General features: G+C 52.8%; 6 protein-coding genes across 6 annotated transcripts; 5 read left to right on the forward strand and 1 right to left on the reverse strand.

Annotated features, from left to right (window-relative positions):
* The first annotated feature begins 1793 nt into the window (after positions 1 to 1793).
* Positions 1794 to 5799, forward strand: HD553DRAFT_307341 (putative glutamine-fructose-6-phosphate transaminase). Its single transcript, XM_046179407.1, has 18 exons — positions 1794 to 1880; positions 2080 to 2150; positions 2225 to 2332; positions 2440 to 2739; positions 2816 to 2833; positions 2901 to 3058; positions 3142 to 3301; positions 3377 to 3592; positions 3660 to 3946; positions 4020 to 4071; positions 4143 to 4294; positions 4363 to 4421; positions 4491 to 4726; positions 4794 to 4855; positions 4925 to 4980; positions 5049 to 5134; positions 5214 to 5389; positions 5458 to 5799. The coding sequence occupies exons 2-18, from the start codon at positions 2144 to 2146 to the stop codon at positions 5473 to 5475; spliced, it is 2151 nt and encodes a 716-aa protein (XP_046038495.1). The 5' UTR covers positions 1794 to 1880; positions 2080 to 2143; the 3' UTR covers positions 5476 to 5799.
* Positions 5800 to 5954: 155 nt separating this feature from the next.
* HD553DRAFT_307344 (uncharacterized protein) lies at positions 5955 to 9786 on the forward strand. The gene is made up of 14 exons (XM_046179408.1): positions 5955 to 6047; positions 6130 to 6317; positions 6396 to 6609; positions 6709 to 6793; positions 6871 to 7088; positions 7158 to 7263; positions 7341 to 7450; positions 7519 to 7679; positions 7747 to 7879; positions 7967 to 8249; positions 8328 to 8446; positions 8517 to 8764; positions 8848 to 9187; positions 9249 to 9786. Exons 1-14 carry the CDS (start codon positions 6041 to 6043, stop codon positions 9425 to 9427), a joined length of 2391 nt encoding a protein of 796 aa, XP_046038496.1. The 5' UTR covers positions 5955 to 6040; the 3' UTR covers positions 9428 to 9786.
* Positions 9751 to 10128, forward strand: HD553DRAFT_340203 (uncharacterized protein; the record flags this gene model as incomplete). The annotated part of the gene is made up of 1 exon (XM_046182516.1): positions 9751 to 10128. One exon carries the CDS (start codon positions 9751 to 9753, stop codon positions 10126 to 10128), a length of 378 nt encoding a protein of 125 aa, XP_046038497.1.
* A 6872-nt stretch (positions 10129 to 17000) lies between these two features.
* HD553DRAFT_322596 (GMC oxidoreductase) lies at positions 17001 to 19933 on the forward strand (the record flags this gene model as incomplete). The annotated part of the gene is made up of 9 exons (XM_046181300.1): positions 17001 to 17184; positions 17397 to 17541; positions 17634 to 17638; positions 17742 to 17746; positions 17812 to 17839; positions 17912 to 18008; positions 18075 to 18413; positions 18492 to 19626; positions 19715 to 19933. 9 exons carry the CDS (start codon positions 17001 to 17003, stop codon positions 19931 to 19933), a joined length of 2157 nt encoding a protein of 718 aa, XP_046038498.1.
* Positions 19934 to 20350: 417 nt separating this feature from the next.
* HD553DRAFT_340207 (uncharacterized protein) lies at positions 20351 to 22088 on the reverse strand (the record flags this gene model as incomplete). Its single annotated transcript, XM_046182517.1, has 7 exons — positions 20351 to 20456; positions 20531 to 20594; positions 20659 to 20685; positions 20759 to 20907; positions 20987 to 21515; positions 21593 to 21709; positions 21803 to 22088. The coding sequence occupies 7 exons, from the start codon at positions 22086 to 22088 to the stop codon at positions 20351 to 20353; spliced, it is 1278 nt and encodes a 425-aa protein (XP_046038499.1).
* Positions 22089 to 23716: 1628 nt separating this feature from the next.
* Positions 23717 to 25073, forward strand: HD553DRAFT_328153 (ribosomal protein L5 domain-containing protein; the record flags this gene model as incomplete). The annotated part of the gene is made up of 2 exons (XM_046181855.1): positions 23717 to 23861; positions 24232 to 25073. 2 exons carry the CDS (start codon positions 23717 to 23719, stop codon positions 25071 to 25073), a joined length of 987 nt encoding a protein of 328 aa, XP_046038500.1.
* Positions 25074 to 25307: the final 234 nt, after the last annotated feature.

Below are 25307 nucleotides of genomic sequence, written 5' to 3' on the forward strand. Positions count from 1 at the left end.
GATGAAGAAAAGCACGATCGGCTGTAAGTTTATACTTGCGCACATACAACGGAATCAATGACGGAAAAGAATTTCGATCGATCAGCTAGGTAAACACTGCATCCCCTTTTATTGACTGGTCACTGGAAAACCAAGGCTCAATGATCTCAGCGTGTATCCTTCGTATGGGCCCTCGCATGCTGATCTCAAAACATCTAATCCCAGCCTTTTCAAGTCGTTTGCTGTTGACATCAGCGCAAATCTGTATGGAACGGTTTGTTAGCGATTTATATTTGCTAGCGCGCGTTCTATCAAACCTGTGATGTTACCTGAGGATTGTAGGGCGACAAAAGTTGGTACGAAAGCTTCAGATGGGGTTGAATCCCATACTGCTTTGATCCCATACGACCGGCATGTTCTAGATGTCCATCCAACTTCTTAGATTAGGCAGCGGGCTGAGCAGCGCCATACATATTTGTGGGCTGCGACTTACCGTCCACTGAGAGTGTTGCTCCCATTCGGCTAAGCTCATCTTCAACGCAGCGGTACTTGTCATCTCGGAAGGAGGCGGTGCGTACGTGAGAGTTCGTGCGACACATCGAGTGGAATGACCAATGGCCACGATTTATGGACGAAAGATTACGCACATGACCGTGATGCTCTCGTCCCCATACCATGATCTTGGTATAGACAGATGTACAAACCGCCAAGATCAAACAGAGGATACGCTCTGTGCGAAGCCAAGTACGTCGGAGTCAGCGATATATCCACTCTATCGATCACACCTGGTTTCAACAACGTCGCCGTCTCGACAACCTGTGATATATTGTGCGGCTGCTCGACGGTCCTGGTGGGCGGTAACGATACTATGACTTGCCACATGCCTCATGTATATGTCGTCTTTCAAGAAGCGGTTATCGTATCTGTTCGCTGACACGATCCCGATTCGATGCTCAGCCAGCTGCCAAGACATTTCCGCAGCCCTGTCGAGTTGTCTCCCTCATCGAGGTGGTCGACGGGCTTTGTCTCCATAACCTCGGGCAGACTCGCGTATCTGGATCTATACATATTTGAGCTGCTGAATACTTCGGTTGGTTGATTTGATCGATACGCGGGTAGTTTTTAGTCTTGCCAATCTCTTTAGCCTCGACCTTGAAGTTCCTTGTTGATATGGATCGGCCCGTATGGAGCGCAATCCCGAATCTATGGCGAACGCCGTCCTCAGGGGCGAGGTTGATCAATTCCGAAGTCAAAGCAGTCCATTGATGATCAGTTACAAGATCATAACTGGGATAAACCGGGATTACAGTCGAACTTCGTCGGCGAGTGTAACGTTATGGCTCCCCCGTCCCTTCGAGTTCCAAGATGATTCGTGCGCCGGCCCTGTCTCTCTCCGCTTACCTTTCGAAGCGTATCTTCAGGTCCATCAGGAGCGTGTATTGTGAACTGCAGCACAGACTCTACGAGCTACGAAGAAGGTGGCAAGGGCTCTTGGAAACCTGAAACGCGAGGTGTACGCGGGGGTTTGAGAGGAATGACGACCCTTGTGACGGTGATGTCGTAAGCGGCTGATGCGTGAGGCGGCGGCAGCAAACCGGATTGACACGAGGTACGCCGTCGACCACGAGTCTCGGGTCAATCTCAGCGAGCAGCGAGCGTGTTTGTGTGTGTGTTTTGTCGGAATGAAAACAACCCTGCAGCTGCATTCCAGGGGGGTGTGATCACTCCTCCCCTTGCATCACATCACAATCTCTTCTGACTTACAATCCCTCGCCACTGCATAGCAATCCTCGAATCAACTCTCCCTTCCCTCTAGACGCTCTTTGCCTATTACACATCGTACCACTCTCACCCCACCTCCCCGTGAACATTCCGAGGTGGCTTTGACGCACAGCCCAAAGGTGAGCGCCGCATGCCAAGTCATGGCCGTCCGTGACGGTCTGTGCCGGATAATCACACAGCACTAGAACCGTCTATGCTATGTATTCACAAAGTCCTGCCCCAATCAACTGAACTAGAAAGCTGATCAAAACCTCTTGTTCGCCATTATTGTATCGCTCATCCTGCTCGACCCTCACATCCGTGATCACCTTATAATAGCGACTTTGATCAAACACTTTTATTACACCCCTCTCATCACCTGCGCACATCCAAATCTTTCGATATGTGTGGTAAGTCACTTTCTCTGATCTCTGATATATTGGAGAGTCGAGCTGATCACCACATATCGACGGCGATCACGTAGGAATCTTCGCTTACTGCTCGTACCTTTGTGAGAAGGACCGAAGGCACATCTGTGAGGTCCTGTGCAATGGTCTCGCTCGACTCGAATACCGAGGATATGACTCTGCCGGTGAGTGTTTCATCTCAGTCCAACTCATATCGCCCTACAGAGCCTAATTGACCCGTCTTCCGTCACGCTTGATACTCGATCCTGTATCATGCTATACTATACTGCAGGTATCGGTATCGACGGTGACAGCCCGGACTCGCCTACCATCCTTTTCAAGCAAGTCGGCAAGGTCGCCAGTCTCCGCAAGTTGATCTCTCAGCACGCTTCGGATGCCGACCAGTCCTCCAATGAGGCCGCCGCTTCGGACGCCAAGGAGGCAACCAACGTCGGGATCGTGGATATGGGCAAGACGTTCATCACCCAGACTTCGATGGCGCATACCCGATGGGCTACTCACGGACAACCCAGTCCTCTGAACTGTCACCCTCATACCAGCGACAAGACGAACGAGTTCAGTTTGGTTCACAGTGAGTTTGACGGCGAGTGTGGAAGGTGAATCACGGCAGACGACTGATCCACCATAATCGTGCTGTGTTCCGACAGACGGTATCATCACCAACTGTAAGTACAAATCGACACACCTTCGCTGACCTAAGTAACGCACTGACTCGATTCACCCTCTCTGCAGACAAGGAGATCAAGCTCGTCCTCGAGAAGCGTGGATACACCTTCCACACCGACACTGATACCGAGGCTGTCGCCGTCCTCTGCAAGTACATCTACGACTCTCAGCCCAACAAGAGGTTGAATTTTACCGACCTCATCAAGGCCGTCATTAAGGAGTTGGTGCGTGATACCTACATCGGAAGAAGGTCATTCGGAAAAGCTCGATAACTGATCCCATTGTGTGCCTCTGCTACGGCTCGCAGGAAGGTTCCTTTGCGTTCGTCTTCAAGTCGCAACACTTCCCCGACGAGATCGTTGCCGCTCGACGAGGTTCTCCCTTGCTCGTTGGTGTCAAGACCGACAGGAAGCTCAAGGTCGACTTTGTCGATGTCGAGCTCCCCACTGCTGATACTACCGAGAAACGTAAGTATGAGCAACTACTCATGTTATTGAAACGGTAGGCGAGAGCTGATGGGCCGAATACCCCTTACCGTTCAGTCTCGAACGACACCGAGAACGGAGGTCTGTTGACTGTACCCGGTGGAAACGCCGAGCCCAAGCTCCGTCGCTCGCAGTCTCGTGCCTTTTTGAGCGAGGACGGTCTTCCCCAGCCCATCGAGTTCTTTGTCGCCTCCGACGCTTCCGCCGTCATCGAGCACACCAAGAGGGTCTTGTACTTGGAAGATGACGATATCGCTCACATCAGCGAGGGTGGTGAGTCTGCGGCTAGCCAAACGGTATGACAGAACGAAATTACTGATGTCGCGTTTGCGGCATGTAGAGCTCCACATCCACCGACTCCGAAAGGACGACGGACTTTCCTCCGTCCGAGCCATCGAGACGCTAGAGATCGAGTTGGCCGAGATCATGAAGGGTCAATTCGACCACTTTATGCAGAAGGAGATCTACGAGCAGCCGGAATCTGTGGTCAACACCATGCGAGGACGAATCAACTTTGACAGCAGGACCGTCACCCTCGGAGGTTTGAAGGCTTATTTGCCGGTCATCAGGAGGTGTAGGAGGTTGTTGTTCGTCGCTTGTGGAACTAGTTACCACTCGTGTATTGCCGTGAGTCCAAGATCCCCGGAACGTTGAAAACGCCGAGTCCCACTGACTTTACCAAATCCGACTTGATGAACAGGTCCGACCTGTTTTCGAAGAGTTGACCGAGATCCCCGTCGCCGTCGAGTTGGGTAAGCACGATGTCGAGTCAAGGTCCCGTCTGGATGGCCTTAGCTGATTTCATACCGCCACTCTCCCGCAGCCTCGGATTTCCTCGACCGAAAAACCCCTGTCTTCAGAGATGATGTCGCCATCTTTGTGTCCCAGTCCGGTGAGACTGCCGATACCATCTTGGCCATGAGGTACTGTTTGGAGAGGGGAGCTTTGTGCTTGGGTGTTGTCAACACCGTCGGAGTGAGTCAGAAATTGGGCTTCCCCTGCCGGAAAGGCGAATTGGCCCTGACTTCATACGAATCAAACAGTCCACCTTGTCTCGAGAGAGTCACGCTGGTATTCACATCAACGCTGGACCCGAGATCGGGTAGGTGCAAAATTGTGTTCTCAGCTAGTCCTGGCCGTAGCTGATCATCAAATGGGTGTGCTCGTACAGTGTCGCCTCAACCAAGGCTTACACCTCGCAATACGTCGCCCTTGTTATGATGGCTCTTCAGCTATCTGACGACTCGATCTCGAAAGAGGAGCGTCGTCAACAAATCATCGATGGACTGCACGAAATCCCCGCTCAGATCAAGGGAGTCTTGATGATGGACAAGGCTTTGCAACAGTTGGCCAAGGAGACGCTCGCCAAGGAGAAGTCGCTGTTGATCATGGGTCGAGGTTACCAGTGTATGTCTTCAGGTCCGGTGTCTGCGTTGGAAAATCAAGCTAACACCTGGTGACCGTCTCTCACCAGTCGCCACCTGTTTGGAAGGAGCTCTGAAGATCAAGGAGGTTTCGTACATGCACTCTGAGGGTGTAAGTACCAAAGTCTGGGTCGGTTCCGCCCTTCTCGAGTTGACCCGTATGTCCTGTTTGACTTCGTAGATCCTTGCCGGAGAATTGAAGCACGGACCCCTTGCCTTGATCGACGAGCACCTGCCGTAAGTGCATCCTAAAGCTCGCCTGCGAGACCAACTAGGCTGAAGCCTAACTCCACTCATGATCCCAGTGTCATCTTCATCATGACTCAAGACTCTTTGTATCCCAAGGTGCAATCGGCTTTGGCTCAGGTCACCGCTCGAAAGGGTCAGCCCAGTGAGTATTGACCACCTTGGGCCGCTCTGAAAAGTCGCCTTGCTTATCATTTCTGCATCTCGTTCTCATCCCTTCATAGTCATCATTTGCAACGATGACGACACCACCATCAGCGAACAGTACCGAACCATCCGAGTTCCCCTCACCGTCGACTGCTTGCAAGGTTTGATCAACGTGTTGCCTCTGCAATTGTTGTCTTACCACTTGGCCATCATGAACGGCGTCGACGTCGACTTCCCCAGGAACTTGGCGAAGGTCAGTGTTCGGTGATCGGATGTTTCGGGACCTCGGCTGACAAATATTGATGTCCTTCTTGATTACAGTCGGTTACCGTCGAGTAAACGCAGCTGCATATGGTCTTGCTCATGGTTAGCGTCCCGCATGCGCCTGGGCCGATCGTCTCTTTCCGGGTCTCTGCTCTCTTCCTGGGTTTCCGGTCGCATTCTCTTATGGACGATTACAACAAACCATACCATCCGATGGTGCTCTCACGCTCGGTGATTTCCCTCGATACTCTTCGCTCCTTCGACCCCTGTCGGGCAAAGCGGGAGCGATAGACGGCACGGGGGAGTTCCTTAACGAAAGATTTTGGTCATGTACACACTGTAAAGCACTCGATGTCGTAGACGTCAGATCATGATAGATGGAGTTCTCGTTTCAAGTTCTCGAAGTCCCAACAGCTTGTTAGCACCTGACATCTTTATTTTCTCAGGGGGTCAGGAAGGCAAGTCAGTCCCGCTCGGCGTTTACCGACAAGCAAGATGCAAGATGATCAGCCTTCATCCATGAGTAATTTAATTGAGTGTTCATGCAGCATAGTACTCTGTTGAACGACATCCTGGACCCCTCATTCTCGTTTCCTGAAATGATAAACCTCTGGTCATAGCCCCATATTCTGCTTCCAAGATGGATGGTGAGCCTCTTGCTCGCACAGTTCAAACACATTCTCGACCCAGCTCATCAACCTCGAAATTGTAAACAACCGCATGTTATAGAACCGTCTCCTATCCTTGAGGATATCAAACCTCTACAGGCTAGTTCCAGCGGAAGTGGGACAGTGTCGGCTTTGTGTTCGGCATACCCTCAATCGGGAGCTATCGATTTGTGGGCCCGACCCGGCGTGCTGTCCTGGACGCCCCAGGGACAGTTCGTATGCCATAGCTCGGGACAAGTCACCATCGCCGTGAGCAGTTCTTGAAGGTTTTGACTATATTTCGTCTTGCGAAAGCTCATTTCGTTATATTTTGGACTTTTTGATCAGACACCATATCATCCCGCCCCTCCTTATGTTCCAGCCCATTCTCTATTATGCCAGAAACCCATCCCTCGTCCCCGCCAGATCGTGATCTCCGATTTTACCGCAACGGTTCCCCCAGAGACGGACCAAGCTTTTCCGATGCATATCAACAAGTTCAATGTTGACCGGATAGATGCAGCGGTTGAGAACAATGTGGAGGTTGTGGACATATACGATAGTAAGCTTGGTCCGGCTCCTTGAAGAGATCCAGACAACTAGGAGACCTAGGCTGATCAAGCGGGAGGTGCGGCCATGTCTTTTCTTTTCCGGTGGACAGACGATGCTGCAACCTTTTATAGGCCAAGATCATACCATATCAAGGGCATATGTACCTCGCCGGCGCATCTGTCAAAGTCGGGCAGGTAAGCTTGACTGGGCGCACGCAGTTCGGTTGTTTGGTACTGACCATCATCAACCTTTTCTCGTTTCCCGTTTACAGCCCGATCATCGCCGTCCTCAGCTCCAGTTTAAACCTGGCTCTCTATACCTTTCTTGGAGCGTCCGGTTCCATCTCGGGTGCAGAGAAGAAGCTGGTGAACGTTACTGCAGAGCAATTGCGTTTACAGGGCGCAATACCTGAGCCGGGAAATTTCGACGAGGCAAGCGAAGAGCTTAAGGCGAATTACCGGGCGAGGTCGGCAGAGTTGAGGACTAATTGTTAGTAGCATGGTTGTACGGGAGGCTGTGGCCTTGTTCTGCTGATCAGTTCGTCTCGGGGGGCTTCAGGTATCGCTTGGTCGCCGGCGCCGTGTTTTGGCAGACCGGTCGGGTTAGTCCCATCCGGGTCGTTATTGGCTGTCGGGAATCGAAAGGGGCAGATACAATTATGGAGGTGAGTGCATGGGTCCGAGATATTTTCTATCAACCGGCCTGTTGATTTAGTTCGTTTCCGTCGATCGACTTGGCCAGTGTGAACAACGACGAAGGAGTAGAACGGATATGGACAGGTGATGTTGGCGGCGACGCATGGGTCACGGATCTGTGCTGGTCAGACTGGGAGCCGATTGATACTACCACTTGTGAGATGAGACCGCTCGGATGCGCACTCGACGCATTGCTGAATTTTCCTCCTTGGGTCTCCTTCTAGGTCAAGCCAAGTTGGCATTCGTAGCACCTGGGAAGGGAGTCCAGATGATTCGGGTGACAAGATGCTATCAGAACGATGGGCATCTAGACATGCAGACAGGCGAGGTAGAGCGGATGGTCCCTGCCGACAAAAGGGCCATCAAGGGGATGAAGTGGGTGCACGTGAGTCAGTCATGAATTGAACTCTTGCCGTACGGAGTCAGCTAAGAAAGGGTCGTTACGTCGCTAGGGAGTGTTGGTGGTGACGAAAGTGGGAATGCTTCAAGTGCATCTACCAGGACCGGGAGCAGGCACCGTCAAGACGTTGGTCTTGAGCAAGGTTGGGACTTGGACAGGGTGCACGAGTATGAGCCCTTGCGGGGGTGAGTCGTTTCCCGTCGTTTTCCGGGAACCTTATAACCTTGTAAAAGATCGAGCGAGATTTTTGACGCTCTAGTTACCAAACTCAGGTATCGGTGCGCTTTACAATGACGCCGCCCTCATCAGCCTTTGGTCTGGAGAAGTCCACATCGTCCGCAACCTGACCACCGACCCCGTCATTGACTTGGAGGCCTCAATCGCATCGTCCCGTGCGGTATTCAAGAGCATCAAAGAGCTCGATCAGCAGATTGTCGATACCCAACGAGAGAAGCAGGGCGGAGAACTTCGATTCACCGAGCATTTCACGGAAGACATGACTCTCCGAATGACAGGGGCCGACACGCACGGGACGTTGTTGGGCATCATGTTCGAGTGAGTGCGAGTGACTGATCGTTGATATTTACTGAAAAGGAAACCGCCTAACTGATTTGATCTTCGCGACTTCATAAGGCCTATGGCGCAGAACGATCTGAGAATGATACGTGATGGATCTCAGCAGCACTGGGTGACTGTCATCGACTTGGTCAGAACACTGGGTGAAGGTCTTGCGGTAGACCATGATGCAGGTGGTGAGTCTTACTAGCCCGGTGCCTTGATCGAGATCTTGGTTCTTCGCGATTGACTCGCTGGCGCTCTTAGGAATTCCTCGCGATGCGTCACCTGCTTCGCGACTGTTACCATATCTTCCTCGTTGGTATAACGGTCCAGATGCCCTTGAGGCGGATGAACCGACTGAAGACGTAGAGATGACTTTGCCGGAGGAGTCTGAGGCAAATATGAACGATGCGGACCATACAGATCTGCACAGATCGTTGCGATATGATCTCTTATCGTCCGCTGCTGCTCGGAAGGAACAGCTTGCAACCGTGAGGCAGCTCTGGCAATCCGTAAGTGCTATTATATTTGGGTTCCATCTTCGATTCTAAGAGGCTGATCACCTGCCGTTCGCTCCTGTTGAACGCAATTGCAGACGTTCAAGAACGACGTCGTCCAAGCCATCAATGCCATTGCCCAGCGCACAATCAGTATCAAACGAGCCGTGCTCGACTTCTTCATCACAATTCTGCACCGGCATCCAGAACTTGTGACCGACAATGCTCCCTTCATTGAAAGCTGGACAATATCAGTGCCAACGTCTCGAGGCCTGGACGAAGCAATACTGCGATTAGCCGCTACAACTGGGGGCTCGAAAGACAAGGTGGAGGAGGTGGAGACATGTCCCATCTGCGAGGAGCTACTCGTCTCGCATTCCGGTGATAACAGGGTCAATGCTGAGGGGGAGTTCCGGTGCAGCATGTGGCATATCTGGAGTGAGTCTGTCCTGCACCACACCAGCAACGTCTCGACGCTGACGTCTGATGTATGCTGTAGAGCGATGTGATCTGACGAGACGAGTAATCAAGGATGGAGCGGTTCGTACATGTTACACTTGCAGGAAACAGGTGTTGAAGCCGGAAACGGCTGATCAGAGGGAGGGAGTAGAAGATCTGGCTCAGGCCGTACTACGAGCTGCGACTGCTTGTCCTTGGTGCGGTAGCGATTGGACTTGAATTAGACATTTTATACATGCGGTTACGAGGATACCGGATGAGCGCGTCCAATCTGGCGATGATCTCATGGGGCCTCGGCGATCGGCGTTGTGCCTGACCAAGCGCGCCCATCTCGAATCTCGACGTGGCCATCCTTGGCGATCGACGATACTACTCGTTACTTAAACTACTTGCAACGTGAATTACTTGCTTTGCTTGTCAAGGTCTCTGGTCTAACCGGTATGACTACTACGAGCACTCATATCTTAGCTGTACGGGATCCCCAATCGTCCACATCTTCCATAATGCCCTATCGATCCGTCTTCAGCTTGAGCCCAACCGCGATGTCTTTGGGATGGTCGCTGTCCTTTCTGGTAAAGGCCATCTCATCTTTTCAGAAGACGCCTTTGCCGAACTGGTTCGAATGGCTCGATACAGCCTGGATCTGCGCCGCCCTCTTCCCCGTCGATCTTGAGATTCGACCAATCATCATCTGGATGTTCTTCAGTGGAGCTTACGTCGATGCGAAAGTCATGGGCGCATATGGCTACAAAAGGACAGCCGGAACTATCCTTGGGGCCTTGGCGATCCTCTCGATCTCGTACTCTATCTACCTATCTCGACGACCTCGAGAGGAACCCGTCAAGCCTTCGGATGAGGAAAAAATACCTCTGTTACCGGACGAGAAGATTCAGGAGAGTCCGAGAGATGTCGAGATATAGTCAGGCCCAGGTAAGTCTCGGAGGCGCCCTGTGAAAGGTCGATGCTTGTGGCTGAAACTGGACATGTCACGCAATAGCTAGCCAGTGGCAGGAGGTCCCTCGCCTTCCTGAGCTATTGAGCTGCTAAGATGGCCCGTTCGAAATTGTAACGTAAAGCTTTCGAACCGCCCCGCCATCATTCGGCAGCGGGGAAATGGCGCCTGGAGAGATCTTAGTGGCATCCAAGGTGTTCGTGCCGTGGCCTCAAATCGGCAAGGCGGTGAGGTTCGAATCGAGGCAGAAAGCTTTCTTAGAAGCTTTGTTAGGTTTGCATTTCCCCATAAGCCTGAGCATACCTATGCCAACACTCGGGCACCGTAATCGACGTGATTCTAGCGATGTAGAACTCGCCACCTAGGTATTCATCGCCGAAGTTGGTAGGGTAGATTCTGACCTCACAGGCTCTGGTTTGTTTGATTAGTTGGAAACATGGTACGCTGTTGATCTGGCCAAACGCCTGATCCGTGCAGCCTTTACCTGGATATACTCGCCGTCCGAAAAATCGCTTTTAGTGGAAACCCTCGAATTTTCCCCTTATTTGTCTCTGCCACGATTGATGATGGGAACGAGGGACAATGAGAGTCCAACTCTCGTAGGGCGACATGAAGGGATTCGGGCGCGATACGAAGCGGTTGTGATGGGGCATCGCTGATCATTCAGGTTTTTCGGTCTCCGTATTCAAGGCGATTCGTCAGACTGAGAAGATATCTTCACCTGGAACCGATCGTCAGCGGAGGCTACACGGCTGACTTCTGTACTTCATGTGGGTCGCGCCGAACGAAGAGGCAGAGGTGCGCTGCTTCAAAACGATCTCACTACAACGTAGTAGGCTGCAGGCCGCTCGGAAGTCAGAAAATGCCAGTCATGAGGCTGACGCTGGATTGAACTAGGAGCTCTGCCTCGACTCGTTGTCGTCATTTCTGACGAGCTATTCCGCAAATGAGCACCCTGCTCGTCGGAACGTACTGCCATGAGCTCTTATCGTTGATATTTCAAAGCCAATTCCTTTTGACCAGTAAACTTGATGATAATATTTCCTACGAAGGATCTATCTTCCAATCTCCCGCGGAATACCCTGTAGATGCCTGAAGTGGTGACACACCAAATATCGGCGAACGGCTCATCGATGGGTTCGTTTTTGTTTGTGTGTCCATCGATGGGCTCGTTTTCGTTTGCGTGTTCATTGATGGGCTCGTTCTTGTCCAAGTGGATGGCGCGTTTCACCGCTGCGAACAATTTGGGCCCAGGCCCAGAATCTGTCAAATAGAATGTACTCTCTACGCAGTGAGGGGAGGAGAGTTCAGCTACTTGCCACGCTGGCCGACCATCTGAGCTCTAACATACCTACCTGTAAGCGCATCTTGCTTTGTTATCTCCTTGCCGAGTGACATGCAGCTGCAGGTACCAGTGCGGGACGCTTGGTTTGCTCCGATCGTAGCAATCAAGGAGCTTGATCAGGAGGCGGAGTCCATTTGATGTAGGCCCTATTACCTCTTCTATGGCTTCGAGTTTCTGCTGCGACCCTGCCAAATGTCAAGCGGGAACTGAAGGTGGTAGCCAGGCCAGGAGAACCCCTTGACAATCCGTCGAGGAAACTTCTCTGACCGTATGGGCCATTGAGATGCACAAGATGGGGAGAAAGAGACTCGTTGATCCAGATGGGAAAGGGTTCCGACCGCGAGCGCCTTGCTTCTCCGTCAGCCATTTTTGTATATTTTTGGTCGGCTGTAACCCGAGATTAGTGTCGCCCGGTTGAAAAGGATCTTACCACTCAACTTTGAATAAAATGATGTTGCCTTGACCCGCATATGACAAATGTCAAACGATGAGAACGTCGCCACAACAGATATCGACATACAACTTTGTGGGTTGACGAAGCAGTCGCGCAGGTTGTCATGTTCTACTGTAGCGTCGCATACGGACTGTCATGAGGGCCATGTACCACTTTCCTCTTTGGTACACGGACATGCACGCAGTCCCAACCCAACAAAAGTTGATCTCGATGGCGCTCAATTTTCGGATATCCTCCTTGCATTGGACCGTTTCGCACAGCACCGGTCGATGAAACACCCTGAAAGCTGAACCAACATCGCGTGCGCTCGCGGAGCTCTGCGGTAAGCGACCGGGAATGCCAAGAGTTTTCTCGCTGCAGTCTGTGGCACGCGTCGGTGCGACAAAGTCCGAAGATACAAACAACATTATTGTTCATTGGCTTTGCACAGCATGCAGGATATACTTCAAGTCGCAAGTCGATACCTTCCGGTGCGTCTCAAGGTATCAACGTCCTCTGAAGAGACGGTTTGCGACTCCTTCCGCACCCTTCGAGTCCTGAAACCCCCGTCAGGTTCTTTGTTGTTGATCGTTTCGCGAAACTCCGGTAGCGCGCGTCTCAAACAAGGGGAAGCGACAGGGGCGCAGGTGATTCCGCGGCTTGGCCCGATAACCGAGGGCGCCCGTTTTTCTCCTTGCTTCTGCTGCTCCCCCCCTTCTGCATTGATCCACCCCAAGGGTGCGTTTACGAATCCTCGTACGATTTTGCGTCTTTCCGGATTTGTTAGCGTGCGTGGCTGTAAGCGTGGAATGGCGCAAAATACCAAAATCTGGCACATTTTACGCCGTTTCTCTCGTCAATTTCACTTTCGTACGATTTTGAGCTGAGACTTCTCGATCACCTTCGAGCGTACATGTCGACCTCTAGATCGAGGTGTCGACGACATCATCAACGACTCGTAACTTCGTCAATTTCTATTCTATACGCCCTATAAGATGTCAGACGATAGCCAGGACGATCAAGAACGTTATGAAGACGATGTCAGAGAAGCAGCGAACGTTTTCGCCCGATATCTCGATCTCTGGCGACAAATCTATCGACCTCGACTCTACGAACGGCCGATTCTTGTAGATCGACTTACAGCCGTCGAGAAGGTTCATTCGTGGGAACGAGGTCACCCAGAACGGTGCTGGGACGCTATAGGTCTATCGCCCGAAACGTTCCGACGTCTATCGAGAGAACTAGAGGACCTACAGCTCGTCTCGTCGACTCGACACCTGCCGGCGAAAGTAAAGATAGCGGTAACGTTATGGATGTTACGACATGGTGCTCATATGCGAGAACTACGGTCTATCTTTCAACTGAGCTTGCGTACGGCCAGCTAGTAAGTAGTCTGGTCGTAATACTTGGCCACGAGACAAGAATCCGCCGACATATAGACGATAGCACGATTCATGAAGTCCTCGACGCTATGTTCGACCCTACGTTCTACTATCGCTACGTTCAGCAGCCGACGCCCGCCACTATCGACCGGAACCTCGAACAGTACCAGGACATGCGATATCTGCCTCTTACGGAACGTTGTCTCGGTGCTATAGACGGTACACACATCAAGGTCACCGTTCCGACGATCGATCAACCTCCGTTTCGAAATCGTAAGGGGGACATAACGACCAACGTTCTCGGCTGCGTCGACTTCGCTGGACGTTTCACCTACGTTCTAGCTGGCTGGGAAGGATCTGCTCACGACGCTAAGGTGTACAACAGGGCCGTCGAAGAGGATCTAGTAATACCGGATGGATATTGGTACCTCGGCGACGCTGGATACCCCTCTCGATCGAACCTAGTAATACCGTTTCGGGGGGTGCGATACCACTTACAAGAGTGGTCTCGTTCGAACTTACGGTGAGTACAGGCCTTGTTCTTACCGACCAGCAGCCGAACCAGTATCCACGTCACGTCGTAGGCCGCAAACACCGCTCGAGCTATACAATCGACGTCACTCGTCCCTCCGTAACGTCGTCGAGAGGGTCTTCGGTGTCGTTAAGAAGCGGTATCCCGTATGTTCCGACCTATTCATCTAGAACCGACCTTATAAGACTACAACGAACGTTCTCGCTGACGTACATCCCCCTCGTGCTGTCGCCGTACTAGGTCCTCGTCACCGGAACGTTCTACCCCCTCGAAACACAGATCCAGATCATCTACGTCTGCTGCGTACTACACAATTACGTAGCGTCAAACGGTGGCGACGACCTGATTGACGAGGCCTTAGACGAGAACGGAGAGGTCGTTGTAGTAGGTCGACGTCGACGGCGGAGGAACGAGGGTGATAGCGATAGCGATAGCGATAGCGACGGCGAGAGAATGACGACGAGGGAAGAGACGGCTGCTGCGGAGCGACGGCGTAGAGCTATGGCGGATACGATGTGGGAGGGGTATGTCGAGGAACTAGAACGAGAGAGTCGACGACGACGTCGTAGGTGATGTCAGTATTCGATTTACGTATATCGATTTATTTCGTGAAAATCGTCAAATCTTCACCCACCGCGATGAGGTCATTTATTCGCCCGTTCCGCTTGTTTGAACCCTTCCGTCTTCCTTCGCTAGCGTGCTAGTTATATGGCGTTCCAGGAATTTGTCGGGTAAGGCCTGAATCATCGTGACCTTCTCTCGATGTTCGATCAGCCAGTTCAAATATAGGAACGTGTCGTCTTCGTCGAGCGAGAGGCGTTTGCAAGCCGCTTGAGCCCTCTCCATCACATCTTGGGCAGCCGCTTGAGGGTTTCCCCTAAGAATCTTGCCTAGGTCTTGATGTATAGCGCTCAGCGAGCTCTCGTCGCTTGAACGACTCGATTTAGGTCGCCTCCGTCGAGCCGGAGTTGATGTCGAATTTGATGTCGATTTTGTCGGTGTTGGCGTTGTCGGGAGCGGCGAAGCACTTCACACGACATAGTATAAGTACCCCACTATCATATCCCGAAGCTAGACTTACCCAATCGTTGATTGGCTGTCGCTACCACGGGGAACGTCGATATCGTCGAAATCGTCCTCCTCTTCTTCATTTTCTGATCGTTGGTTGCGGTCCTTCCTTTGAGGGCGTGTTACTGACCGACCAGTGGCCAGACGGCCGTTGCAAAGCTCATGAAAGTCAGGGTAGAGCTCCCACTTCACGCCCCTTAGTTTATATAGGTTAGCGTGCCTCGGACTTGTCAGCTATTCGACGGTGAAGATTGATCGAGAACCACATCGCATTATCGACACGGAGGGACGAAGTTGTGCGGAAGCAAAAACGGTACGCGAGAGGTCTCAGCACACAAGGAGGGGCATATTCGAAGGTCGACTTATCGACGTCGACATACATCTACTTACTCCCTTCTCCTTTAGTTTTCGCCACGCATCGTCTGGCGCTGTTATACACTCCTCCTCAGGGTCCCAGCCAAAGCCTGATATCTCTGCCAACTCCGACATCGGCTGGTAGAAGTGGTTTTTGAGCTAGCGAGAGGCAAACGTAAGTCTTCGAGCCTCTATATTTGATCAAATACTTACATAGCGATAGTGTTCGCCTATCTTCAACGCAGTCTTCTCGGAACCCTTCGACAGCCTCTTATTACACTGATCAGCCGCCCTCTGATACACGGCGGACTTAAACGAATTATCGGCCACCTCCCCCAACCGTTTAGCTTCGAGCAGAACGTCTACGATAATACGGTCGTCTTCCTCGTCCCAAACGCAGTTCGCAGAGCGACTCCCCCCCTTCCTCCGTTTACCACCTTCCTGGCTCGGCTGACTACCTGACGTTGACGTAGGACTACGGGAGCGAGTCCTCGGTACTGTCGAGTTTGATTCGGAAGGTCGACCGGCTCGATCGTCACCTCGCGCGAACGCGTTCGACACTGAAGATATCGAGGACATCGTCGACATCGACCGACGCTGCTGATCAGCAAACGGCGTCATCGACCACGACTGTTCCCTGATTGGCTGGGGGGCCTCAGGTACTCTGAATCCTCGCTCATCGAACTGGGAAGACGGTGCTATCGAGGGTGTTCGGGAGGATTGCGTGTTCGACGGCGAGAGGTGAGTTTGCGTGCCGTACGTTCCCGCCATCGACGTCGGCGTCGCTGACGATCTACTATAGCCTACATCGTACGTTCTAGGAACGTCAGTAACGAAGGGGTAGCCAGCGTACGTTTGGTAAGTCGACTGCGTGTTTTGGTGGGGTGTATTCGACATATTGCTAATAAATCGTTCGTGTTCTTGTACCTTCGCGAGACAGGTAGATAGTTCAAACATTCCAACTTCACCAGCCAATTTACTAGCCGACCCAGGAAGACCGAACCTCTGTACCCGCCGTAACGTAATATTCAAAATCTGATGCAAAATCCGCTCGTTTTTGGTCAGATTTCGGACGACAGATTTTACACGTTTTTCAAGCCACAGGAACGACTAAGAAAACGCTAGCGAGAATTGTGGCCGCAAAAACGACGACGTAGGCCCGTCGAATTTAAATATTAGGCTCGAAATCTGACGCTTTTTACGGATCGTAGACGTCGTAAACGCACCCCAAGAGATCATCATCGAAAAGAAAACAAACAGCGACGGCGCAAGTAGGAGAGAAAGAGAGAGGAGGGAGAGCACAGCCCAAGCCCAAACGCGGATCCACCCTCCACCCCGGAGCAAAGGAAGGGGATCACGTCCCATCTCATATATCGCCTCGAAGTTCGATCAACGACCTTACCACCACCGATCAACTCGACTTTCTACCCTGCATCACGCCGAATTGGATTCGACGATACGACTGGCAACCTACAAACACACATACATCTCTACGACTAACGACTATACATTCGACACTCGATCGATCCGACGAACGACCCCTGTTCTTGAGCTAGTAGCAGACTGGAAACGCGCAACGACTTTTCTCAATTCCCTTTCTTCGTTCGCCACTTCTCGCAACAAAGGTCTTCGTCTTATAGAACCTTACATTCCTTGAAACCAACCTACCCCTTGACTACCAACTACCACCTCTACCTGAATAAATAACGTCGACAACACCGCCACTATGCGATCATCAACGACATTGCTCACTTCGCTCTCGGTCTTGGCGACCACTGCGGTCAACCAGGTCTCCGGTTTCGTCGTCCCTCAGGGAAGTGACTTGCAGGAGGGACGCCATGTCGCCGCTTACCAGAACGAGATGAGGAGGAGGGAGATTATCGGAGCTGATGGGCTTGAGAGCTCGTACGGTGAGCATCGCCTGACCTCATTCTGAGGCGGTATATTCTTGCATCGGACTTTACTGACCTGAACTACATGTCGCCATCAACCACTACCCTCCTTTCATCATTCGCCCCACTTTGAAACGCTTTCGATCTACATTGCATCAACTTATCGCACCACCTCGATCTATACCAAATCGAACAACTATTCTCATGTACAATGGGCACGACCGCCTCAGACTTCATCATCTGCGGAGGAGGAGTCGCTGGTCTCGTCATTGCCTCGCGTCTGAGTGAAGACCAGAACAAGACCGTCCTCGTCATCGAGGCCGGTGATACCGGTGATGCCGTCAAGAGCAGTATCGACGTTCCCGGGAACGCTTAGTGAGTCGCACGTTCCCTGTCACGCCCTTCATGCCGTGAACCTGTTATTATGAGATCGTAAACTAATCCTGATACCGTTGTCTTCTTCGTAGCTACTGTATGTCAATTTTTCTGTTTTTAGAGAGGTGCGACGCGTTATTGATGCGGAAGTTGTTGTCTGTTTTGCTTTTGGCTTTGTTTGACGCGTTTTTTGTTAATAGCTTCTGTGAGTAGTGCACGAGTCGAATTCTTGTTTGGGGCAGCTGACTTACCGCCCTGTTGTCGATGTAGCTTCTTAACACCGATTACGACTGGCAGTGTGAGTCGATCTTACGCTGCTGGATGGCTTGTCGTGACTCGTGACTGACCTCGTCGATTCGTTTCATTGCAGACAAGACCGTGCCCCAAACTAACCTTGGTAACCGAGTTCTCGACTGGCCGCGAGGTAGGGTCCTCGGTGGATCTTCCGCCGTCAACGGTCTCTACCTGTGAGCCTTCTCCTTGCTTTATCTTTTGGCACACCAATGCCCATGCTGATCACCCTCGTCTTGCAGCGTCCGACCTTCTTCCCTCGAGGTCAACACCTGGGCTCAACTCGCCGGTACTAATGGATCCGCTTGGAACTGGGACTCGATGTTCGCCGCCATGAAAAAGTCCGAGACGTTCACCCCTCCTACCGAGGAGATCACTCAGGAGTTCAACATCGCCTACAACACCGAGAACCACGGTACCGATGGACCTCTGCACTATTCTTACCCCGGGTTCTTGTTGCCCGTCGTCGGAGAGTGGACCACCGTCTTGGAGAACATTGGGGTCAACGTCAGTCCCGATCCTAACGGTGGAAATGGTTGGGGTGCCTTTATCGCTACTTCGAGTATCAACCCTTCCAACTGGTAAGTCACGAAGACAGTCGAGCTAGTCAGCAGCTCGAACCGAATCTGAGAACGACGCCTCTGTTCCATCCTTTGCAGGACCCGTTCGTACTCCAAGTCGGCCTACATCGACCCCCTCCCACCTAGGGCCAACTTGCACATCTTGCCCAACGCCCGTGTCCTCAAGGTCAACACCAACTCGACCGGTGGCGTCGCCACCGCTACCGGTATCCAGTACTCGATGACCGGTGGAGATCTTACCGGACGAACCATCACCGCCAACAAGGAAGTCATCCTGACCGGAGGTGCCATTGGTTCCCCTCACATGTTGATGATGAGCGGTATCGGACCCAAGGCTAACTTGGAGAGCGTCGGTGTCCAGTCCGTCATCGACCTTCCCGGTGTCGGCCAGCACGTTACCGATCACGTCGCTTCCGAGGTCATCTTCAAGACCACCGCTAACACCGCCGCTACCGACCGTATCAACCAGACTTTGACCAACGGAACCGAGAGCTTCTTCTCGTTTGTCAACTCGGCCATCGCTTACGCCAACATTACCGACCTGTTTGGAGATTACGCTCCGGAGTTCAGGGACACGATCGCCCGTAACTTGACTTGGGCTGTGGAGAACGTTTGCCCGTCAACCGATCCCACCGTTCAGGCTGGATACCGTGCCGTTCACGAGGCTGGTACCGAGAACTTCATCCTCTCGCCAATCGGACACGTCGAGCTTTTGTTGGGTCTGACCGGTACCGCTCAAGGAGGTGACGACTCGATCGCCATCCAGGCCGCCTTGCAGCACCCCTTCTCGACCGGTCAGATCTACTTGAACTCTTCCAACCCCTGGGAGTACCCCGTCATCGACCCCAACTACTTGGCCCACCCTGCCGACACCTGGTTGATCCGTGAAGGTCTTAAGCTCGCCCGAAAGATCGGAAACACTGCTCCGCTCTCCAACTTTATGACCAGCGAGGTCTTCCCCGGTACCCAGGTTCAGACCGATGCCGAGTGGGACGCTTGGCTCGCCACCCAGGTCAAGACCGAGTACCACCCTTCGTCTTCGTGTTCGATGATGCCCCTCGACCACGGTGGTGTCGTCGGTGCCGACTTGAAGGTTCACGGGACGACCAACTTGCGAGTCGCCGATTCTTCCGTCTTCCCTGTCCAGTTTGCCGCGCACTTGCAGTCGTTGACTTATGGAGTCGGAGAGATTGCCTCGGAGATGATCAAGAACGTGAGTAGACCTAATCGAGTAGATTTCGGTCGCTGGCTTGTACGATGTAACTGATAAACATTTTTTGTCATCTTCCGCCGCGTTTCAGGAACACATGGCTGTTCGACAAGAGATTTCTGCCAACACTTCGACCACTGCCGGAGCTACCGGCACTGACCAGCCGATCGCCACCTCGACCGGTGCTCCTGGTACGACGACCGGTACCGGCAGCGGTAGCAGCAACAACCAGAACAGCGCTTCATCCATTCGAGTCTCCGCTGCCGGTGTTCTGGCGGCTTCCGTCTTGGCTCTTTTGGCTCTTGCTTAAGCGGCCTTTTCCGTTCTCCTACTGCTTGCTTCTCCCTCACGTGGACGTTGATCGTTTCTCTACTACACCCGTATTCATATACATGCATTTTCCCTTAGAGCATTTGATGCAATCGTCATTCCTTTGAGAATTTTGTCTGCTGTCTGGCCCGGCTTCCATTCCAAACCTCTTGCGAGTAAGGTCGTCGAGTAGTGGTAGCAGTGAAGATTGCGAAAGATCTCGTGTATCGATCGAATAGCATATTGGCTTGTCATAGGCTGTGCAGGTCTCGTAAGTATTTTACAGTATCAAGAAAGCTCATTGTCGTGAAGGTCGTGGTTGAGATCGTCAACTATAGGTATGGAAATATTTACTGCAAGAATTCCTTCAAATGCCGGTCCCGCAGGCGAACATCTACCTTCGCATTATCCTCACTGTCTATCCTCGATGACCGTAATCTTGCTCAAACTGGAATCCTATGTTGTCCTCCAGCTCATCGACCCCTAGCCTCTTCGCTTGAGTTCGGACGAGCGTGTAGTTTGTGCTGTGTCGATATTGAGAGGGGGGAACAATGTCAGTGTAAGGTTTCTCAGACCTTTGTAGTCGTATTTCACTCACTCGCGCAGTTGCTGATTTTCAGCCCTCAGCCTTGCGACCGTGTCGTGAAGCTCCCGATTTGCCGCTGATCGTCGGGGAAGCTCGTTAGCGATCGATCGGATTGAAACGAGAGTTGGTTTCATATTCACCTTCCATCGCCGCAATATGATTGATAGCTAAGAGATCAAGGTACATGATCAGCATCTGATGAAGCGAGCAAAAGCTTTAGCTGGTAAATGACTCGCTCACCTCGATCGAGTGTCACCGTCTTGGTCTTCTGGGAGTTTGGGGGCAAGATCTCGTACAACCTGCGGAAGCCTTCGCGCATATCGTCTCTTCTCCTTTGTTCCGACTCGATTCGTTGCTGCTTGACCATAGCGCGTATCGCCTGATCGTTACTGAAGGCGAGCAAGGTTGAGTCGTCGTAGTCCAACCCGATCGAACAAGAGTAAAGATATTAGGTCGTTCGAAACTCACGCTACGTCCCGCTTGGGTAAGCCTTCCAAACCTTCTTGTTTTCGCGTCTCACTGCCGCCACCCGCGGGATCGATCTGCATCGTATCCGGGACCCTCTGCGCCAGACTCCCGAGCGGACTTCTCGCTCGAGCATAGCCCGATCCGACTCCGACCGCCTCACCCAAACTCGGTCGTCTCGAGGTGATCAAATACGGATGCGTCGCTGTCACGCTCTCCCTCCTTCCTCCCGATCCCGAGTCTCTGCCGGTAATGGTCATGGCGGCCGTAAATCCTGAAGTCGGGCTGGTCGGATTCCGCATACTGTGCTGAGAGAAATACGACCCGCTGTAGTCGCTAGTGGCGATAGGTGGGGATGCATAGTTGCTTTCATCGGTCGAACGGCGAGAGGGAGGTCCGCTTGCCCCTGGGGTCGAGGGAAACTGTGGATGCGAACGGTATGCTGGGGATTCCGACCCTCTGCCAGGAGGAGGAGTTTCGATGCCATGGCGAGAGGACGAGAACCACTCGATACCGAAGGAACGTCCGTGTTCTATGGTACACGGATTACGTCAGTCAGTGCCCATGCAAGATATGGTTGAGCGCATGAAACGGCACGGAAAGACTCACCCGCGGGAAGCGATGAAGAGGATCCAGTCCTCACATGGCTATGCACAGGACGAGGATTACGTAGGAAATCGTCCGGGGGATTATACACGCCTCGAGGGATGTTCTCAAACACGTTGGCTACAGTGCGATCCACGGTATATCAGTCTCAGTAATCGTTCATTCCGAGACCAAGTCTTCCTCTGGAGCCACTAAGCCGGACGCGTAACTCACCGATATCATAAGGAGGATGTCCCGGACTATCAGCTACCGTATGTCCCCTCGGCCGGCTTGAACTCCCTGCGGCAAACCCACTGCCCGACTGAATTCCAAGTTGAAATCGTGAGGGATAATCTTGCCCATAACCCGTGAATTGAGAATGAGAGGGTACGTTTATTGGGGGCAGCAAGGCTGGAGCTAGAGCCGGAGTGGTGATGGAGGTGGGAAGGTCGGGAGGGGCAGGAGTCGTGGGGGAGATGATGGCGATCATCTCTGGTTGTTCGTCGAGTTCTCGTGTCATGGTTGTCGTGACTGAGGAAGAACCATGGGCGAGGGTAAAACGAAACGACGCGTCGAGGTCGTGTCAGCACGATAGCCTAGCGAGTACCGTTATGTCAGACCTGATGGTGCTCACCTGTATTTTCCTCGGAACAATCGTCCTCGGTTTTGGCTCGTACAGGGTTTTGGATCTTGTTGATGTCCATCGTAGTGGCGTAGTTGAAGGCAGGCGTCGTGATGCTCGTCGCGGGTCGTGAATGTTTCCGTAAAGGTGGAGAAAGATGACTATGCTGAGGTCCAATCCGGGCGCGCAGATGCGCAGTCGAATGGTCGTTCGTGAGGAGAACGTCTTTTGATCAATCTTAAGATTCTAAGTCCACAGCGACGTGATGAACTGGATAGTGTAATGACTAGCTGGAGGAAGACGAAGTTCGTTGCCGGTAGTTGGATCCAATACAATTCGTGCGTGCAAGAGCCTCGCGACCAATCCCACTGGTGATATCTACATCAGAGATGTCAACCACCGAAACTCACAGGCGAAGTATAAGACTCGATCCGCTACTCACGTTCTTCCTATCTCTCCACCGATGCGACGATGACAACACAACGCGACGTCTAGACCTCGTCGTCTTTGTTCGACCCCGTGTTTCGTGCACCACAACTGCGTGTCCGAGACCGAAGATAGGGGCCGAGTAGAGGAGAGGATCGAGATGAACGTTTGTTTCATTCGCTTAAGTGCTACTCCCAATCGTACAATCGTACGATGGGATAGGGGGCGACAACGTATTTCAGCGTCATCGATCATCGTCGAATCAGCTCTTGCCCTCACCCGAAAGAGGAGAAACACGGACCGGACGGGTTACGCCAGTGTCATCCCTCCCGAAAACACGGACGCCCCCTGTTCCTTGGCCCGAAGCGAGACAGCATCACAAGTCGCAAGTGGATAGGGTTGACGGGGTAAAAGGCCAGACGACGACGACGACGGCCGACGAACGACCTAGCGATATGACGATCCCCCGTGGCTTTTCGGTGGATCGAAACGCGCCCCAAAGGAGGATAGGGGTCCAAGGCGACCTGGGCAGGGGCAGGACGGGCGCCGTTGCCGCTTGTTGCCGAAGAAGCTCTGTGGTCTCGATGATCACCTGACGATTGAAGGATGTGCGACAAGACTGTGCACCGATCTTCACTTGACTTGTCGCACGGACGACTTGCGACGATTCGACGGGGTCCTTTGTGTGTTTCGAAAGAAGAGCAGGAACAAAAACAAAAAGCCACGCGCGACGCGCTCCCCAAACTTTCGGATCCGCCTCGACGATGGACAAAGAGTAGAAAGTGGGAACAAGGTGCTGCGCAGACAAACGTTATGACAAGATTGCGATAGCGCGATAGATAGGGGTTGGAGTAGATCAGGGTTGATGCGACGGTTCCAAGGGAGATAGGGGTTTAAGCTTACGATCGTTCGTGGCGGGACGAGGTCTCAAGGTGAATACCGATGTTGCCGCGGCGATTCTATTTTACCGCTCCTCCTGCGCGTTCTGTGATGGGATGAGACGATCCGGGCATAGAGATCGAGTGGATACCCAAGTGGATCGGGGTTGTTCAATCTCCGATGCAGTTGAGTATCACGATGGGCGAAACGATTTCCCCACGATGGTGGAGCTGAAGACGTCGGCTGTGCTGGAGGATGCTGTCCCCGCTCTGCCTTCGCGACTTGGACAGAATGACAAGGCTGCATCGCCTTTCGAGGGCACCGAGATCTGGCAGGGGGCTCCGACGAGTCGACTAGAGGAATTGGGTCTGTATAACCCTTTCGTTCACGACAGATTCACCCAGTTCTTGCATGTGAGGTGCAAGACGACATCAGGCTGGCTGTAGGTTGTTGTACGTCCCGAACGGACGGACATTGGAACATAATAACTTATGTCCGCGCGTGTCTATGCCATCCCCCCCTGGCCTCGGAAAGTTGGGAGATGTCAAGGTTCAAGTGAGAGATGTCAAACGGCTATCACGACTCGGACATCATCTCGACGAGACTCAACCTGTTGGTCTCCACCTCTCACGTCTCGACCTAGCTATGAACCCCATAACCCAATCCCTGAGGCAATCGCTTCGACAAGCCCAGCCTTCCCGGCTCGTGGCCAGCTCGATCCGCTCGAAATCGACAGCAGCGACAGCAGTACCTGCCCAAACCTTGGTCCTCCCCGACATCCAGCTCGGACCTACCCATCCCTCCCGATATCAGGATCACTACCACAATACCCTCGCTGAGGATCTCCTCTACATGACTTACGACCACAACATGGCCTCTCCCTCTCCATCCGCATCCACGTCGACGCTCTCCTCTTCCTCCACCCCACCCATCGTCGATCCTTCCAGCTTGAACCCGTACCAGCTCAATCGACCAGCACCTCCTCCTCGTGGAAACCGACCTCTCAAACCCGCTACCCGGCCCGTGACAGCTACGAGCGTACCCAAGCTCGAATCCATCGTCCTGCATACCATGGTCAAAGAGGCCATCGGGAACAAACCCGCCATGCTCTCCGCCATCATGGCGCTCCGAGCGATCTCGGGCGAGACTTACCAGGGAGGAGGGAGAAAGGCCGCCTCGGGGGTCCAGGTGCTCGTCTCCAAGTCCGGAGCCGCAGCGTTCAAGCTCCGAGCGGGGATGCCCGTCGCCGTCAAGGTCGAGATCAAGGGAGAGGCCATGTACGACTTTGTGCAGTCCCTCGTCGATTTCGTCCTCCCTCGCTTGCGAGAGTTCCCCGGAGTGACCCTCCCCTTGCTCTCCGCCAACAAGAACTCTCCGTCAGCCACGTCCGGTGTGGTAGCGTTCGGGTTGGAACCGGCCGCGATGGGCTTGTTTCCGCAGATAGAGACCAACCTGGAGAGTTACCCCAAGATGCACGGGTTTCACATGCAGTTCCTCACGAACTGCAAGGGAAAGGGAGCGCAGGATCAGGCGAGGGCGTTGTTGAGCGGGATGAGAATTCCGTTCACCAGGCGATGAGCCGGGAGGGGACGCACTGGGGCGGATGATTCAAGCGTGGGAAAGGCGAAACTGGCAAGAGAGAAGAGGGTCGTCGAATGGAGAGGATTTGGGAAGACGAATAGACGGACTGGCCCACAACCTTACGACGGACGAGTTCGCAGACGCTTCATCTGTACACATCATATCGCCGATGGCGGCACGACCTCTTAAGATATCCATACGATGTGCCATCGCTAGAGCGCAGGTCTCGGC

The sequence above is a fragment of the Filobasidium floriforme genome (assembly GCF_021052385.1).
Source record: "Filobasidium floriforme strain CBS 6241 chromosome Unknown HD553scaffold_5, whole genome shotgun sequence".
In the NCBI taxonomy this organism is placed as follows: Eukaryota; Fungi; Basidiomycota; class Tremellomycetes; order Filobasidiales; family Filobasidiaceae; genus Filobasidium; species Filobasidium floriforme.

What these genes read in the sequence shown, in the direction of transcription:
- HD553DRAFT_307341 (XM_046179407.1), top strand. An exon ending in AACGCTGGACCCGAGATCGG is followed by an intron (nt 4,422 to 4,490) that starts GTAGGTGCAAAA and finishes GTGCTCGTACAG; the next exon opens with TGTCGCCTCAACCAAGGCTT. An exon ending in CATGGGTCGAGGTTACCAGT is followed by an intron (nt 4,727 to 4,793) that starts GTATGTCTTCAG and finishes GTCTCTCACCAG; the next exon opens with TCGCCACCTGTTTGGAAGGA.
- HD553DRAFT_307344 (XM_046179408.1), top strand. An exon ending in GGTTGTGGACATATACGATA is followed by an intron (nt 6,610 to 6,708) that starts GTAAGCTTGGTC and finishes TCCGGTGGACAG; the next exon opens with ACGATGCTGCAACCTTTTAT. An exon ending in GCCGATTGATACTACCACTT is followed by an intron (nt 7,451 to 7,518) that starts GTGAGATGAGAC and finishes GTCTCCTTCTAG; the next exon opens with GTCAAGCCAAGTTGGCATTC.